This window comes from Melanotaenia boesemani, chromosome 15 (assembly GCF_017639745.1).
Source record: "Melanotaenia boesemani isolate fMelBoe1 chromosome 15, fMelBoe1.pri, whole genome shotgun sequence".
NCBI lineage: Eukaryota > Metazoa > Chordata > Actinopteri > Atheriniformes > Melanotaeniidae > Melanotaenia > Melanotaenia boesemani.
In genome coordinates, this window is record NC_055696.1 from 5754375 (window position 1) to 5774165 (window position 19791).

General features: G+C 36.4%; 1 protein-coding gene across 3 annotated transcripts in view; it reads right to left on the reverse strand.

Moving 5' to 3' along the window:
- Positions 1 to 16100: 16100 nt before the first annotated feature.
- The window catches only part of LOC121653842 (seizure protein 6-like), a 131499-nt gene continuing 127808 nt past the window's right edge, over positions 16101 to 19791 (reverse strand). For 2 of the 3 annotated variants that reach the window (XM_042007540.1, XM_042007538.1), the window contains exons 12-16: positions 19281 to 19472; positions 18890 to 19084; positions 18660 to 18698; positions 18456 to 18564; positions 17810 to 18366 (exon numbers count right to left, since the gene is read on the reverse strand). In XM_042007540.1, coding sequence (XP_041863474.1) covers positions 18207 to 18366; positions 18456 to 18564; positions 18660 to 18698; positions 18890 to 19084; positions 19281 to 19472 — 695 coding nt within the window. In that variant the 3' untranslated portion in view covers positions 17810 to 18206. The other variant, XM_042007539.1, reaches the window with a different exon arrangement.

Sequence of the window (19791 nt, forward strand, 5' to 3'; positions counted from 1 at the left end):
TTCCTCAAGACGTGGCAAGCATCAACTTCAAGTGAGGAATAAATCAACCTGTGGAGGATGTGGAGCATTAATGAGCTGAGGGACATAGTTCAGAAAGATGGAAAATGAGAACTGGGACCATCTGTCAGTAGTTGTGATGAATGGAAATGGACCAGTCTTCTTCTTCTTTGGTTCTCCAGCATTTCCCACCACCTTGGATGACATTTTTCTCATCAGTCATGTTTTGCACATTTGTAGCAAATAACTCCATCAGACTTTGCCAGCACCCGTCTGTCCAACAAAGAGAAAGCTTGATATTTCAGAGACAGCTGAATGACAAGGATGAGAAAACCAACCAGTGGCAGCAGTAGAAGAAAATAAAAAAAGGGAGAAAAAAGAGCACAGGATAAGAAAAGCCAGGGTCTGCTTTGAACATAAATTCCCTTGGGTATCAGTCAATCTGGGGCTAATTCATGTCAGAGCGTGTATGTTATCTCCTTGTGAGGCCAGCAGAAGACTGATAAAAGTAAAGTGGAATTCAAGTTTGTTGCACAAGTGTACAGATAAAACACCAGTGATGAGCACAGGAATAATGCTGATGTGATGCTCACTAGTATACATCTAATGCTAAAACTGACTAAGGTCTTTATTTCTACCTTGAAGATTGAAGAAGATCTCTTCCTGTGAAAAGTGGCATGGAGAGATATGATCTTTGTTTGGCTGAACTAAAACAAACAAACAAAAAAAAAAGCAATTTCATCAATTTGTTGATTCTGAATGTGAAATCCCAGTTACACCTATTATTTAAATGAGAGTAGTATGTTATCTGTCCCTAATCTCAATTTTCAAATTATCTTGAATTTGTATATACATTAGAATTTGTGCTCAAAACACTAAATAAAAACAGAAGGAAATTAAAGAGAAAACATGAAAGAAACAGGGAGAATTCAGTAGAAGAGCAATCATCATTGTCCGTCGCAGCAGGCAGGTTCAAAAAATGGAGCAGATGGCGACGTTGGGCCGCTGTGTCGAGTGCATAATGTGCCCTTGGGCCTGGGGAAGCAATGTCTAAATTAATATGATTTGTCCACCTTTGATATTTAAGAGGATTATACCTTATACTCAAACACATGGTTGTGAATGGACTTAGATGAAAAGTGACGCAGAACAGAATAGAATTAGAGGCTCCTGAAGGACTTCTTCATTCATTGTTAACTTCTGGACTAATCCCTATTAGGATGTACAGGTCTAAGGGAGCGGACCATGGCTAAGGGGACATGTGCCCCCATTGTGTGTCTGATGGTTAATTGTGCTGTCATGGCAGGAGGAGGAGAAAGCAAATGGAAAGAGAATAAGGGATCAAGAAAATGCATAAAGCCCCCCCCCCCCTGCTTTTTAGTGGTGTTACTCAGTCAGGCTGAGCTCTGATCCTCTATGGCTATAGAGTATGGAATGCAGAGCCAATCACTGGCTCCCTGCATGTGCTTATGAGGTATCACGTATGTGTACACACATAAATTTGAAAACTGCATGCTAGCCCACTCAGGAAGAATGGAAAGTGCAATTGAAACATCATTAAAACAGTCACCAGAGAAGGTTTATTACATTCCTCAGAACTGTGTCTGATTTCTGACCTTGTCTCAACACATCAGCATCTTCCACATGTTTGTGGAAATACACAATGGTGGTGTTTAATATGGTTTAGACTGGCAGTATACATAATGTTGTACATGTAATTATGTTTTAAAAATTTTCTAAGGCCTGGGCTCCACTGAGTTAAGTCTCTCCCTGCGTGTTAGCATTTAAGCTAATAGTCTATAAACATCTGAACAAGTACTCCAACAAATCCAACATCAAGTGGCTTTTTTAATTCAGTTAAATTGTGACCCATCAGCAAAACATGTAGCACTCATGAAACTGAAAATTTTGTGCTGGCAAGCACAATAAATAACAACTGAACACAAAGGTGAACATTCAAAGGAAAGTCATTTGAAAACATTTGTGGTGATTACAGAACGGAAATTTGGCTCATTCCTTTGGGGTCATGTGCAATGCCTTGAGTTTAGCCTCGAGACTGGATTGATTAAAGACGATCCATGTTAAGTAAACTAGTGCCCCTGTTGGGGGCAGGAGACGTTTTATAGCTAAGTGTTCACAGAGGACATACTGTTCTCACCTGAAATAAGTAAAAACTGAAGAAAACATAAATTTTAAGTATTTACTTTAATATACTTTACATTGCATGGGACTCCTCATATGCACTGGGGTTTGAATAATGTTTGTATGAACTGTGCAAGCAACATAGCATCATGTTCTCAGTGAGAAAAAAGAATAGAAATATTCATATATTTACATTCATCAATAATGCTGTGTTACAAGACACCCTTTTGCCTCATGACTGCCAGGTCTTTGCATGTTTTTTTTTTCTTTTAAAATATCTGTTTGTTTGTTTGTTTTTAAACAAACAAATTTTGTGGCTGTTGTTAGTTTTTTTGTTTCCCCAGTTTTATCTGTGTTTGGGTACCATGCATGCATATTATGTCTGGACATAATCACTGCTGTTCTCCTAAATTCCACCATCACCATCATCATCATCATCATGTGCTTCCATCTAATGTCAAAGTGCACTGGTCTGACCCCAGCATGCTAAAAGAGATGTTGTAACAATGTTAGCATGTAAATTAAGAGTTGCTCAATTCAAGTGCCATTGAGAGAGACCTAATCTATCTGAAACATGCCTGGCAGAGCAGCTCAGTGTTGTCCTTTCACAGCAGAGAGCATGTGGGAGTGGTATTCACAGCACAGGGGTCGACATCAGTGCTAATTCAAAGAGGACCACATGCACAAGAAGAGATTGAGGCTCCAGCCTCCACTTTGAAAGTCAGCTTTTCAAAATTTTCAGAAAATATAATTTTGCATATCACACCATGAATATTTTTGTTCTAATAAAAACAACAGTCAGTCATTTGTTTTCTCATTTCTGTTTGTTCTCATTATGCATTTATTCAATAGATAAATACAGTGGCAAACACCAGTCACTGAATTTGAAGTAGGGCACTAGCATTTTAATTATTGTTGACCTTAATTAACACTTCAAAACAAAGCATATGCATCAGTTTCCATATTGTTTGCAAAAAAAAGTTGACTAACAGAAAATTTAGACCCTGAACCATTGTATGCCCAGCAATGATTGATAGATTATACTGTATGTACACTGATACAACAACATCATATATGTATGCAGTAGTGGGGCATTGTGTCTATTTAAACTTAAAATCCTCATAAAAAAAAAACAATCAAAACTTTTTACTATCCAATATTTTCCAGACATCTAACAATATTGAACAAGTTATTTATGCAGTGCTAATTAGAGTTATCAGTAAATACCACTGTGATGCCTGTTTAATATAATTAAAAACCATTTAACACATGCTGTGTGTACTATTCAAGTGTCAAGTTTGGTCACATTCAAAGAATAAAGATAAGTGTTAATAATTAAAATAACAGAAACCCCCTGCTTTCATAAAAATGGTAAAATGTGACTAGATTAACAAATTAAAAATTTGAAGATCATGTCAGTCTCGATATGAACCTGATGTAGTTTTGTGTTGACTTGTCCAGCAGTTTCCAGCAAGATGTCACCAACAGGTTTTCCAAAAAATGTAGGGAAACAAAATAGCAAAGAATAAACATTTTAATGCAATGGAGATCAGTGGAGAAAAGGCATTGATCAGGGGTGTCAAACCCCAGTCCTGGAGGGCCAGTATCCTGCAGGTTTTCATTGTTTCCCTGAACTAACACACCTGAATAAAATCACATGGATCCAACAGCTTCTTGTCAACTTCTTCACAATAACCTATTAATTTTAGTCAGGGAAACAATGAAAACCTGCAGGATACCGGCCCTCGAGGACCAGAGTTTGACACCTGGCATAGATGGATTATTCTGAGATAAGTTAGATCAAAATGAATATATAATTTCAGTCGTATGGACTGCTGAATGATTACATCAATACCCGCGAAGATGAGCAGTCTAGTGAAGGGTTGATGGATAAAGAACAACATTTAGAATGGAAAGCAAACAGGGTAAAACAACATTAAATTGAATTCAGTTATAAAATCTGCATTATGTTAATGAACCAGTGTGTGACACTAACAACAATCTCAGTTATTATCAAGCTTGCCACTCAGCATCAAGATGTAATCAAATTCAGAATGCAATGCTTGTTTATTTACTCATTATTTGAGGTAGACTATATGCTGCAACAATGAAACTGAGCTGAAAAATCTTCAGTGGACCAGAGCCATGTACTTAAAACTATGTTTTAGATTTTGACTGAGCTGAAATCTAAGTATAAGGGTGGTTTGCCCAGAGTTGCTAAAGACTCAAAACTCTGACCTTTTATAAACAAGAAAACATACTCCAGTCCTTTACTTGCTGAAAATTACTTTAGCAAAACTGTCAACACCCTTGAAATGATCAGTTTACTTGTTCCTGGCTCTTTTGTCCACTTTACTGTATACAGCTTTTGTCAGAGGACAATAATTTGTCCTACTTGTTGTTTACACACACAATATTGGGGTCACTGTATGCTTTAAGCCAAGTTGTACAACAATTCAGCCACAGCCTTTGTTCAGCAGCCATTATAAGTTATAATGAGAGATATTGTTACTGCCATTTAATATACTGTATGTCTTAAAAAATAAGTGGCATAATTGTAGTTGTTAGAGCAAATTATGACACTTGCAGTTGTGGGTAAATGCTCTGTAAACTGCCATTAGAGGAGGCTTTCTGCACAGCACAGTGAGCAGGTGGAGAGGCAACAAGCTTTAGCCTCCGCAATCTACCATAATAACCCCTCCATCCCCTCCATTTAAGATACTACACCCCCATCACCTATTCTTTCATGTGATTGAAGTACTTTGACAGCGTCAGTCTACTTATCTTCTTATTTCAGGATTATAAATGCTTTCTAAACAATTCTAAAGAAGCATCTTAATCGTGAAATAATGCAAAATCATTATGTTAAGTTGTTAAATTTATTAAGATTGTTTAAGTTATTACTTTCAAAGTGTAAAAATGTCAGTCTAGTTTCCCCAAAGACTGTATTGAGAATTTTAATTTTACATCTGCTGCAAGAATAAACCATTAAGCAAACATAACTTCTTTGCAAATGAATTGTAAAAAGTTATAATAACAATAGCAATAGCTCTTCATTTGTCTTGTATTTTTATGGTCACTCATTTTGGGGTTGGTATAATTACAAAAATTACAGAAGCAAACTGGCACTTTATCCTCAGGAAGGAAAAAGTGTGTAATGTGACTGTCTGGCAGATTAGCATTTCCCTTAAACACTCATCCACTTGGAGAGTGGAGCGCAGGGCTTTCTGAGGTTATGAACTCCGGCTGGACCTGACATAGCAATATTCATTACTCTGCTGATGATAACTGATGTGGTAATGATCCTCTTATGTCAGCGATGGAAGCCCTCCTCTTAATCTCTGCATAAAATTAATACATCTGTAAATGTTCCTGCTTTCACTGGTGGAATTTTAATGATAACACTCCAAAGGGGACCCAGTAATTCAACAGTAGTGTTTTTCTTGTTATCATTTCATTTGAGTCCATAAGCAGTGTAAATAATACACGACAATATGTCAGATGTGTTTTGTTTATGTAAAAAGCATTCGGTCATGTTATCAGTGTGTCTGTTTGTGCGGCATATGCTGCCCACCAGCTTCAGCAGCCATTCATCATCTCTGGGCTTTAATTCAACTTATCTGCTTCCAGCGGCCTTCGTCTCAACACGGATTTGATTCACATGTTACACATGCCTGGTTTCTGACATGTCTTTATGCTGGATTCTTTTCCTTCTTTTTTTTGTATGTTATTTATCCGAGGGACATTTCTATTTTTCAGACTACGTAGAGCATAAATGAGTTGTTCAGAGGAGAAAACAAAAAGTTCTGCCACATTGAAGTAACTCCATGACTGTGTGCTTCGGTCCGAATGAAAAAGGTCATTTGCTTCTCTTGCTTCCTCCCTTTAAACATGTCACCACACTTTCAAACGTATAAATGGACAGACTCTTACATTTCATGAAGATGAGACATGAGATAAAGAGTTTGGTGGAGCAGACAGGAGTTACACATCCAAACATTGTCCAGGAAATTTTATCCCCTTTCACATCATTTTTTACACTTAACTTGCCTTTTGATAAGGTCCAGACATAACTACATGACCACAATTAATGACCTGAATTGGTTGGAAAAAAAAGAAAAAAGAAACACAGTGACAACTTACTCATCAGTCTTACACAATTAGTAACACCTTGCAGGGAAAAACATTATTTCAGCAGTCTTGTTAAGTATTATGAGGCACATAAGTTGTGCAGTTTATGTTCTTCAGCACTAAAACAGGATTTTCTTTTTGGGACTCCTTTTCCTTTTCAGCTGTTGTCTTCAGATGTCACCACAGTGCCTCCATCTAACCCTGTCCTCTGCATCCTCTCCTCTTACACCAACTAACTTCATGTCCTCTCTCACTATAAACACAAATATAATCTTGGGTCTTCCTGCCTGGTAGTTATAACCTCAACATCCTTCTACAGGTATATTCACTATTCCTCCTGTGTACATGGCCAGGCCATCTTAATCCCTCCTCTCTGACTTTGTCTCAAAAACATCTAATGTGTGCTGTCCCTCCTTTTTTATTTTGTTTTGAGTCTATTTCACATTTAACCTTGGGACCAGGTGGAAATAAATGACATATCATTGCAGAATAAAATATCCCAAGGCCTCAAAAACAAAAACTGAGTATCAGGGTATATTCTCCTTCTCTTGGCATGGTTTATAGTAAAAAGTCTTGATGATGTACTCCCTATAGCGCTATAACTCATAAGGGTTTGCTCAAATCACTGGATACACTCTCCGGTTGTAATGACATTCATAGCAAGATATCTAATAACTATGCTAATTATTAAACAAAGGAAAGCATTTTCCTCCAGTTGGATTATCTTGGAAAGAACTGTGATATCTAGAGCAGTGTGGTGATCTGGGATGTAAAACCAGAGAAAAAAAGAAGGCATTCTGGGTGAACTCAATGAGGGGCTCATGCTTTATCATTAGAGAAATACAGTCCATTACCCAAAGCTTAGAACACTGCAATTAACCCTGCAATCATTTATTTAGGCTCTATATGTACGGGCCTCATAATTAATCCTCTCATATACAGTTAAGCCAGCGGCTTCATCAACTAAGCTTGTCAAGAACTTAGTCTGCCTCATCTTATTGACCCCCACCTCTTTCTAGTCCTTTCATTTAGTCAGCTGAAGTTCATCACCACAAGAGAAAATCTACCCTTTGAGCGACTTATTGTTGTAAAATACATTTGGACACTGAAAAAACAAATACAAAAACAAAACAAACACACACTCTCACACATACAAAGAAAAAACTAAAGATAAAATCAAACTATTTGGAATCATTGAAAATTCCTTTGTGTTAATGTTCATGGTTTATAACCTTATCATTGAATAGCTGTGATCTTTAGGTACATTATCCAGTTGCTTTTCCCCCTGACATTTGGTTCTGGGAAGGCTTTGATTATTTTAGCAAGGCAATGCCAAATGCCATTCTGCAATGTATGGCTTCTTTGCAGTTGCACCAGGTAGTCACTAAAAACACTGAGCACATTACTGTATGACATGCTTAAAGAAGATTTGACCCGATATATTCCCTTATTTATTTATTTATTTACAATGTGTGGCTGACATCAAATTCACATTAGCACATTCCATAATTTTTTAATGAAATCTTTGCATTTTTATGTATATAGGGAACAAAAAGTATATACACAATGCAAGCCATACTCTACTACTGGCTACTCTATGCCTAAAGTACAATGAATCAGACAGCAGAAAAAAAAGAAAGTGGGAAAAAATATACATATAAATGGACAGGAAATTATTCTACTAGCTATTATAAAAATAACAAAGTCATTAAGGAAGAAAAAGATAATCAATAACCAGAGTTAATTAATATGTAGGCACTGCTTTTTTAATGGATCCTGCTCAACTTTTGCCCACTAGGCTTACACACGTTTTACGGATGACTTAAGAACTATGCACAGTGTAAAGGTGACAATGGGAATGAATCAATATCTACAAGCCGAATCTCTGCTAAACTTTTAGATCATTATGAAATATTATTAACAGGATGTCTTATAAAAGTAATTCAAGCATGAGCTACTGCAGCAGTAGACTGATGTACGAGTTTAAAGATATTAAAGATAGAGCATTGCGTCTACAATTTCAGCCAGTATGTGTGGATCATTTCTGGGTTTTCTTTTTTTCTTTTTTAATACAGAATCACATTTTTTGCTTGTGTTTTTTTATCTTTATTAAAATACAACCAAAACATGAAATGACTAATTTAAATAATTAAAAAATTTGAATGCATTTCGTTTATAGTTAATAATCATGATGTTAAAGTTTTCTTTTAGTCCCTCCTGGTTAACATATTAAAGAATGCATTAAATTTTAATCTTTAATTATAAAAAAAAGATCCAATGTGAATTATTTATGACGTAAAATGATTGAAATACTGGTTTTCTTCCAGGTAGCTAAAAAAAAAGGAAAAAAAGAAGAACTTTAAATCTTTTTTTTTTTGGGGGGAGGGGGGTATGTTTGTTGATTGATGATGAAACAACTAAATAGTTAAATTCTATGCTATGAAAAGGTTTCAGAGGATTCTCCAAAGCACGCAGCAGCCTGTACTTTATGCTAATGGTTTGAATGTAGCGCTCTTGACAAATGAACTTGAACTTCAAACCAACAATGGAGATATTAATGTTTAATTACCTGCTAAGTGATTCCACCTATTTGTCCATTTTTTTTTTTTTTTTTTTTTTTTTGCTCCTCATCTTAAGACGCCTCCTATGCTTCAGACATTTGTATAACATTACAGTTTTTGTGATGAGTTTATCAAAAGTGATTTTGTAGAATTGGAAGACAAAATAACTTTATTTTACTTCTGAATGTTCTGTAATGTTTTAAATTAAATGGATTCAGAAGTGTGATGTTTCTAGTTTTATGTGATCAGCAATCATCATTTTAAGTTAAGGCTTGATCATTCGTTTTTTATGAATACAATATGATTTTTTTCCAGTGACCCCACACAAATGACCAGAGACATTGTTGTAAATAAGCTTTGCAGACTTGCCACTGCTTGCATCTCTCAGTGTTTCATGGATCCAAATTAAGCCTTGTAACAACACACTTTTCTTGGCATCCCCAAATTCCAAAATCAGTAATGGCTTGTAATGATCATGCATTATTGTACTGTACTGAAATGTATGAAGGAGAGACCACAGACTGAAATTGATATAAGCCACACAGTCTTCAATTCCATAGCAGAAAGGGGATCTATTATGGTAAAATCATGATTTATGTCAGGCTGAGCAAGGGATGGAGGTACAAGCCAATAATGATAAATGCCCCATGCATGTTCACCCAGCTTCTCCCCCACATCTGTGTGACCAGAGCTGAAAATTTGCTGAAACGCCTGCTTCTCTCTGTCCCATCGATGCATTAGTTCCCATCAGAGTTTTACCAAAACACCTTCATCAATATCTCTTTTTGTCTTTTTATCATATGCAGTTCTCTCATCTTTGTTGTGGAGCACGTTTGCTGCTCACTTTCCTGTGTGATTTGTCTACGTGGATATTGCTGCTACCCATGATGGATACCAATGACCCAGCGCTTTAGGGAACACAGACTGAGGCAGTCACCTTTAAGCTGTGGCTGAGCAATCTATCTTTGTCAGACATCTCTCATACATGCAACATGGGCCAGACAGTGAGGCAGTAGAAAAGAAGAAGATGAAGAACATGGATGTCTGTGGTGTACAAAAAATCAAACAGAAAGACAGAAAGAAAACTGAAAAGAAAAGAAGAAAAGTCATTTAATTTTACAGCCACATTAAAAGTTCTGTTGATTGATTGATTGATTTCTATATCTATAAAAGGAGCTACAAATGACAGCATTACTTGTTATCACTGAAAAATTTGCATTAGACTTATCATCAATCCCCATGACCCAGGGTATGCTGACCTTTTACCTATGTTTATGTTTATTCCAGCAGTCAATGCACTGAATGACTGAAGCGTGAGTGAGTGATTGCCAATCAGCATTAACCCTGTTCTTAACATCTCCACTCGCATCTACTGAGGCAGACCTCACCACTCTCAGCCTTTTCTTATTTCCATAATAACAGAAGCAGGCTTAGTCAATGAATAAAATCACAGTCGCATGTTAAAAATAACTTTGCCGCTAACTGCTTACACACTCAGCAAGTGTCTGTAGAGGTTGCATCGTTGGATCTTTTTCACTGTATGGTAGCAGGAGGGCACAAGGCACCCAGAGTGTAATTGATGGAGACAGATAGCAGTCAGATGTGATTAGTTCCAGCTTAGTAAGCAGTCCATCACTGGCATGTCTGACAGAAGAGAACAGAGAGGTGCAAAGACAGCAGTAAAAAGAATCTACTCTGGTTGTTTGGCAATGGAACAGTCTGGATATTAAGGACAGAGTCTACACAAGTGTATATTCACACTATATATGTTATACTCAAATTTGTGTTTTAATACATTTCAGTGATTCAGACACAGGGGAAGCTCTAAAAGAAAATACCAAACAGACCTGACTTTTGTTGTTTCACTCAATATTGTTGACATATTCACTCAACATTTTGTTGACAATGGTGATATGATTTTATACATGTGCTCATTTACGAACATTTCCAAATATCTTCTGTTTTATAACAACTTTTGTATGTTGTATGTTTAAATTTTGAATGTATATATACATATATATGTGTGTGTGTGTGTGTGTGTGTGTACATAAAAATTTGCCTGTTGACTGCAAAATTTCTTAGACTACTTAATATGCTGAGCTGCATGAATGGACTCCCATCCTGGTTCTGTATTTGCTATGTGACACACAAATACCTCTCTTCTTTTAAGCTTCTGGTAAACAAGATTTTCGGCTTCATATTAACATACTGAATAGATAAGCAATGATAAAGCAATACAAATATGCACAGTGTTGCAGGAAAAACAAACAAACAAAAAAAAAAAAAAAAAACAGATATGATTTGGCAGCTGCTCTTTTTTAGGGTTAAAAGTGCCTGTCCTAATGATCATCTCCATTGATGAAGACAGAGCAAAGGCAGAAGAAGTGGTGCACAAACAACTAACAAAATGTTTCTGCTGCAGGAACATGATCTAAATACTAATCAAACATCATTTACAGCTGGCTTTATTTGAGGCTCCTGAGAGACTGTCCCGTCCCGCTTCTTTACCATGGTAACCAGGGATTCATTTCAGAGGTGTCATGCTGCATTATCATCTCACCAGCTCATCCACTCCCCTCCGCCCTCTGGCTCACACGCTTTTGTCCCCTCTCTGTTCAGAGCCCTCAATCTCAAACCTGCCCTGCATCCTGAAAGGAAAACATCTCCTATCTTGATCTAGCTCAGATAATACATAGATGTGATATCTGTGCCTCACATGAATGCAAACAACAACTTGTGCACATATACTGCATGCAGATGCAAAAAAAAAAAAAAATTACACTTGCTTGGGCACATACATGTTTTCCCATATAAAACAGACCATTTATTATCACCTGCACATTTTTAACAAGTACTGGTCTGTAAGGTGCTTGTGTAAAACAGCTTTCTTGCCCTATTTAAATGTTACCAGACTCTCTTAATTTATGTTGGTTTTCACAAAAATAATGATCATTGTCTCGAATATTCAACATTCATTTACTGTATTTCCTGTCATTTATTCTTCATGTCTTTAATAAAAAATCACCAAGCGATACAAGGAAGCTAAATACCAGTGCATCACCAGAGTCTGTGTCTCTCTTGCTTACTTTTTCTCTGTTTGTCATCATTTGCCACCAGTGTGCACGCACTTATCATTAAGTTCCTTTAATATTACTATTACATCATTAAACTTTAATCATCAAGTTTTTAAAACTAAACAAATTACTTCCAGTTTTCATGGAGGAAAAAATGTGCAGCATTTCCTGCATCTTAGTGGTCAAATCTCCAGCACCATCTCTCGGTAGCAGGACACAGTAGAGCTACAAAGATCTGATGTAAAGAAACATTTTTTTAAAACAGAGCATAGTTATTCTCAAATCAAATTTAAACTTTCATGTTGAATTGGTTCTTGAACTTCTCCTTTATAAGAAAAATATGTCATTGGTGCAGTGAGAGACTGGACACTCGGCATCCAATTCAAATATTTTTGTTTTCACATGAGTCTCAGTAGCTCGTTGCCCCAGAGAAGCTCAGACCTCCTGCATATGCTGGAGAGTGAGATTTGGCATCTTGCCACATCAAGCACTACCAGAGGCGGGCCCATGGTTTACCCTTTGTTTTGTGCAAAATGGCTTCCTGAGGCTGCAGTTAATAACAAAGACAGTGAGCCTTGTCTATGAGACATGACATGGCTGCCTGGCTTTCATGGGACAGTTATAAGAACTGTGCAGCAACAAACTGAAATATTTTCTGAAATGAAAACTAGCATTGAAATGAGAGAGAAACATTGAAGTTATCTTTGCATTAAAGAAAAAAAGGGGATAAGATTAAAAAAAATTATATATATATTGGATATATATATGTATATATATATATATATATATATATACATATATATGTTGTTAACAGACAAGGATACTTTTTTAAAAATATATCCTTACACAATAGACACAGGAGCTCTATGGGGAACAAAGGTCAGACAGGTGAGGGTTGACCTCTTGGTGGATCAACCAACACTGGCACCAAGCTTCATTTCTTCTGCACCTGATCCAGTCTTAAAGGTGAGACTTGCTGTTTCTCCTTCTACTCAGTCATAATGGCTTATTAATCAGATTAAAATATAAATAAATCAAGCCCCAGGGAGGAAGAGTTGTCTGTCAATCTTAGCTAAAACCACAGCGGTAAAAAAGAAAGAAAGAAAGAAAGAAAGAAGCCTCAGGGTAAACCATCAAAGCCGTGATAAATCTGATTAAGCTACAAATGTAAAACAGCAACCAGCAGAGAGGAAAATTCTACTTTTTTCCAAAATCAAAAGTGATGAAAGAACCTTGACTAATCTGCTATGCGCTGATGCCTAGTAAAGGCAAATAGTTATTAAACACATCATGTGATAATCAAAGTTTTGGTGCATTTGGACCCTCACAGCAGGTAAAAAATGAATACATAAAATTAACTATGAGATGTGTGCATTTTTAATGCAATATAATCTCCTTGTTCTCTTTTTCTAAATAAATTCAGTCATATGCATTACTGGACATACAGCAAGTGCTTGATTTTACTGCCCTGATCAAAGAAAACTCTATATTAGACTTTCTGAATGGATCATTGCATTAAACTACATTTATCCCTGTGGTGACTGTACTCTATGCCCTGGAGCTGCCAATACAGACAGGGAGGTCTAACAGCCTGCTGTATTAGTGGGTTAATTGCCATGTGCTGGTCTCTGCTGGATTGTGAGCTGGGCATTTTAGTTTAATTGTGAACCATCCGCAGCCTGCCACTAGTGCACTGTGGGAGTATTAAATGTTGAAGATGGTCTTCATGATGCACTTGATACACAACTGACTCTCCTTCAATAGCTGACATGGTAGTGCACTGCCACCCACTGGCCCATATAAAACTAACTTCTCTTTGAAAACAATAAAGACTACACAAAGGACTGCCACTCTCCAAGCTGTTAAATATTCACCAAAATACAATATTAAACACTTTACTGGGGAGAAATAGTTTTAATCTTGGTTTTTAAACTGATGTAATTAATCTACACTTTTTGTAAACAATGGCCAAAGTACATAACAATACAGTAAATGCAGTTCCACACATTTAAAAAAAATCTTTTTAGTTATTATTGTGAAAAGTCCCACTGTGGCATACTACTGAATAGTTTCCTAGAAGCTGAAGCTGTTTTCACTTTCTAATTTGATCTTATTTTAAAATACACATGCACACACACACCTCCATACACATAAATGGGATGAACTGAAGCAATTAAAAGACAATTGTCAATAAAGTTCTACTTTTTTCTTTGTGCTTTATTATAAACTTTACTTACTCGTCAGTGGCATTCTGCAAATCTCTGACACTGGACATGGGAGTACTCAGTGATAAGCATGCGAATTACAAAGAACAAGTTAATACATGAGTAGATCCCCAGTTACAGGCCTCTTCTCAGGCTGCACATCAAATTTGCATTTTAATGGCTCAAGCTGCTCGGTGTCCCCTGCATCAGAGTGAAAGCTCAGCTGAAATTATGGGTGGCTGCCTCCAAATGATCCACTGAGACATTCCCACTTCCCACATAAACACAGGCACAAAAAGAAAGAAAGAAAGAAAAAAAAACAGCACTTGATCATAAAGTCTTCTGGATGCAGCTCATATACAACAATAAATAATTTTATTAGATATAACTCACCTTAATGCAAAATACATCAGAGTAACAAACAGTTGGAGCAATCTAATAGGATAGAATGAGATAAACTGCTGTGGTCTATTCCTGGAGAAGACTTGATGTCTTTCTCTATATATATATATATTTTTTTTATTCATTCATTCTCAGTACCGCTTGGTCCATTATGGGTTGCGGGTTAGCTAGAGCCTTTCCCAGCAATAACAGGTGAAAGGCAGGGTACACCCTGGACAGGTCACCAGTCCATCGCAGGGTCAACACATAGGGGACAAACAACCATTCGCACTTGCACACATTCCTAGGGAGAATTTAGAGTAATCAATTAACCTAACATGCATGGATGGTGGGAGGAAGCCAGAGTACCCAGAGAGAACCCACGCATACACGGGGAGAACATGCAAACTCCACACAGAAAGGCCAAGATTTGAACCAGCAACCTTCTTGCTGAGAGGTTGCGGTGCTAACCACAGCACCACCGTGCAGCCTTTTTTTTGTTATTTATTTATTTATATGCTGTGTAATGTGTAAAGATACACTGGTACATATAATAATTACCAGTGACTTAGTACACAGATTTGCAAACACTAGATATGTCTTTAAAACCAGAACAACCTTTAGTTAATGTGATTGCATGTCACAGTTTCAGACTGATGATTTCTAGTCAATACACTAAAAGGGATTTTTTAAAACTGTATATAAATCAGACTTTGTGTAACTGGTTTCTTTTTGTATTTGAAATGTGTGATTTTTTTTCTCATTCTGTATTTCTTTTAGGAAAACTCCTTCATTCTTGTGCTGATGTTGTAAAGTATTAACTTTCTAATGCACTTTATCACTTCTTGATGTTAACAATTTGGATTATTGTGAGGCATTAAACAAAATATGGTAATGTACCAGTTGTTAATATTAGCTGAATTAGAGTATTCAGAGCAAAACAAAGGATTGAAAGTATAAACTTTACCTGACTTGCTTGCCTAAAGTCCTGTGTAACCATACTGCCATCTAGTGGTAAGGAATTGTATGTACTTGTTCATACAATATTCCACTAGTATCACCTAAAACCGGGGTCTGCAACCTTTACAATCCAGAGCCTTTTCCCCTTAGCCCAGCAAAATAAAGCTCATTTGGAAAAAAGACAACTTATAATTTTTGATAAATATCCACTATAGGAAATTTGTTGTAATTTTTGAAGAACCACATTTTTATTACTATTTTTAGATCTGAAAATAAAGAAAAAAACATTAAACTTTTAGGAAAAAAAGGAATGGACATATATATATATAAATATATATATGTATATATATATATATATATATATATATATATATATATATATATATATATATATATATATATATATATATATATATATATATAAGCTTCTTCTTCTACTTGTCACTTGACCCAGAATAACTAAGATTTACATCAACGACACTGGATATTTTCCTTTCATAACAAACATGTAGGGTCATCAAGGCTTGAGAAGTTTATTTAAAATATTAACAATAGCTGATATATTAATGTCTGAAACAGCAGATATTTTTTAATGTATTTCATAGATAAAGACAAAATAAATTCACTCATTAATGAGTCTGTGACAATACTTTAAACAACTGTTCATTTTATTATCTTTCAGGGAATTATAGATGCTTGAAGTGATTTGGTTTCCTGGGTGGTTGCAGCAGCTGTGATGCTGAAAGAGGAATTAAAGTATACAGGATATGCACAGAGGAGATGAATTTTATCTACCATTTCATTGCACATCACAACTTTATAACAATCGTCTGTTGTATATTTATATATATTTAATGTACTGCATGATTCAAATCACTTTGTAACATAATCGGTGTGATGTGTGACAGCATCATGTTAAATCCAGTGTTATACTTCCACTAGAATTCTTAGTTATCATCTCAATGTCTGCTAATAACAAGATGCAACTGCATTTTGGAACAGATCAACATGTTGCTACTGATCCTTTGAGGCATTTTACAATAAGTTCTACTGTCTGAAATGGAAATAAAAGTCTGAAGAATCCTCTGAGGCTATATGTATTTGGAACCACATATCAACTGGTGGGAACTTATTTGATAAATATCTATATGACAATACATGATAGAAAAACCCGAACAAGGGGGTGGAGTGCTGCGTCAAGCCAGGAAATTTAAGATGATCGTTGAACCGAGGATTATTTTTTACAAACATTTTCACATGTGATTCTCTCAGGTTATAGTCAGTCGTGAGGCACTCATATTGGACGGGCAGTTTATTTACAAATAGCAGTTCCATACACACACAAAAGAAAGAAAGAAAGGAAGGAATTTTTTCCAAAGAATGATGGATGATCGGGGACTTATCCAACTGGTCGTAATAATCAAAACACTGTTTCTCTCAGTCTCTACAGACCACTTGCTTAGGCCATCAAGAAGTACTTGAAAACATACAATCACCAATGGTCAGCAACATCTTACTTTATAAAAATATCACCACGGTGTTACACAGATTCACAGATTGACCGTGGAAAGAAAGATGTATTTACACTGATATAAACAAAAGAGGTAATGAAAATCAAATAAAATGGGGACAAAAACAGGTTGCAGGAAAAGATGAGCAGTGCAGAGAGGGCCCCAAAAGGCAAAGCTTGAGCAGTTCTTTCTTTAAGGTCTTTAAATGGACACCTCTTAATCTTTTTCATATGTCCTGTAAAGACCAGACAACCAATTAAAAACAGCTTAATAACAAGAGAGGGTCATTGAAAGGTGCAAATTCATTTTAAATACTTCCAAAATTCAGACTTAAAAGTTGTAATGGAAACTAGAATGTAGTACAAACACATGTAAGTAACTAAATGATTTATTAACAAGATATGTTTTCTTTTTTTTCAAGATCTACATGCCCATAATAAGGATGCTGCAAAAAATACTATATATTTGTTTGTGACAAATATAAGAGTAAACTCAGAAATACAGTACAAAGATGTGGCTACAAATAACATTTTTATATCAAAAGAGGGGTTTGAAAAGTAGTTTTTTTTTTTTATTATCTTTGTTAAAACAAACATGTTCCTTTTTCCTCTCATAATATGTTTCATTGCTCTGCCAACACTATTTATTTGTTCTCAGACAGTGGCCCTGTACCCATACTAACAGGTTATAAATACTAAACTCCAGTTTCAGATGATAACTGAAGCATGTTTGAAGCACATGCTGGAAGGATAATCGACATCTCACCTCAGGTTTTCTGCAGTACAGCCAGTGGAAATACTGACAGGATTTAGTATCTACAACGGGCCTGCCAGTGCTAAAGGAGCAGAGAAAAGGAGGATAATAGACAGAGAAGATTTATATGGGCTTGGTCACTATGATCAAACCTGTCATGACCATATGGTGGTTTGTGCTATTGTGCATATAGTAAGTTAGAGTAAAAATTAAATACATTACATTTTCATCTTTACAAACCAATTTAAATCAAAATGTATAATTACTAACACATAGATTAAAGCACAAAACTTTAGACATAGAATATATGGGTAGTGGATACCACAATGGAAACGATGCAAGTCCAAGAATTGTGTCTTTGTCCTCTAAATGGGTAAAATATGAAAATCCTGCATGCAAGTGACAGATGATGGAGATGGAGGATGAGGTGGAGTGTGCCCTCTGCTGGTGAAATGTGGGATGGCGATAGGATGACAGCCAGATGGTAGAGGATCAGGACAGCACACTGGTGTTCTGTGAATCCACGTCTTGCATGCTCATGACATCTGTACTTACTCCACTCTCATATATAGGGTTGTCAAAAGCTGACTCTTCTGTCATGTTGTCATACGGCGGCGAGGATGTCGGCATTCTGACAGACTTCCCTTGAAGTCTGAGTAAAAAGTGCAGAAACAGGGAAGATCCTGTAAAGCCTCTTTTGATTGCAAAAGAAAATATATAAACTTTAAAGGTATTACGTACTTTGTAAAGTAGACATAGATCCCCAAAACAACCACCAAGACGACTGCAGTTGGGATAAAAACTGCAAGGGTAATATTGGTTCCCTCCAAGCTGTAGTCCATATTAACAACTACAAGGGGGAGAAAGACAAATACTTGCATTATTACTGTGAAATATCAAAAATTAAGGAAGCTTGCTAATTTTTGTGTTTGAATAATGGCTCACCATCAAGCCTCCGTTCATTCACATACTGTGCTGAAGATGCTATAAAGACATAATAGCAGTTTGGTCAAAGAACTTTCTAACACAAAGCACAGTCTATACTTCCTACTTATACACTTGCAAACAACATCAAAATCCATACCACTTAAATATTGTTCAGGTTGCATTGTATTCGCAGGCATTTTGGCAATTTCAGAAAAAGCAAAGTTTGATTTAATCTATTTTCTTTTTACCTCTGCAAGCTGGAGGAGTGCTATTCCACTGTGATGGGTGTCCAGGGACACAGTAGATGGTGGCTCCACCCTGAAGCTCATAGCCAGTACGGCAAGAGAAGGTCAAAATCTCTCCTGCTTGATAAAAGGCCTTTTCTGAGCTCTGCACACTGGTGGAAGCAGCACCAGGGTTCCTGCATGGCTCATACTTTTCAGCTGAGGGACAGAAAGTTATTAAAATGTTTCACATCGGTTTCAAATTTAGAAACACTGACAACAGGGTTCAACTTAATATTTTTAGTCTGCATAATGAAACAAAAAACATAGTTTAACAGTCGATCATACATTCAATGAGTGTGTGAGTAAAAGCATGTAAGCATGCATGCATGTGTTTTAGGTTTGTCTAACTTACGGACACACTTGGGTAGCCTGTCACTCCACTTGGGCATGGCTGAATCTCGGTTGTAGCAGGTGAGGAGACTAGTGCCAGACAGGACGTAGCCTTTATTACAGATAAACTGAACAGTTGATCCAACGGCAAAGCGGCTGCCTGTGATCACTTTCCGGCTGTGCTCCACATTTCCTGGATCTCGACATGTCATCACTGGTGGATCACCAGAAAAAAAAAAAAAAAAAAGTGATTATCTTCATAGCTTCCAGTAGTGATAGTAGCAGAGAAACAACAAAAAATGTGTTGAAAATAAATGTTGACTACAGTATTTTTATAACATTTCCTCTTGAACAATAGTGAGATAAATCCTCAAAGCCTGGAGGGTGCATCCTAATGCCACACAAGACTACTCAAAATACCAAAAAGGGATTTTAAAGGAGCATTTAACCAGTTTAGCTATCAAAAGCTCACATAGGACCTTGTGAATTTTTATGTGTGTATGTTATGTGTGTGTGTGTATATATATATATAT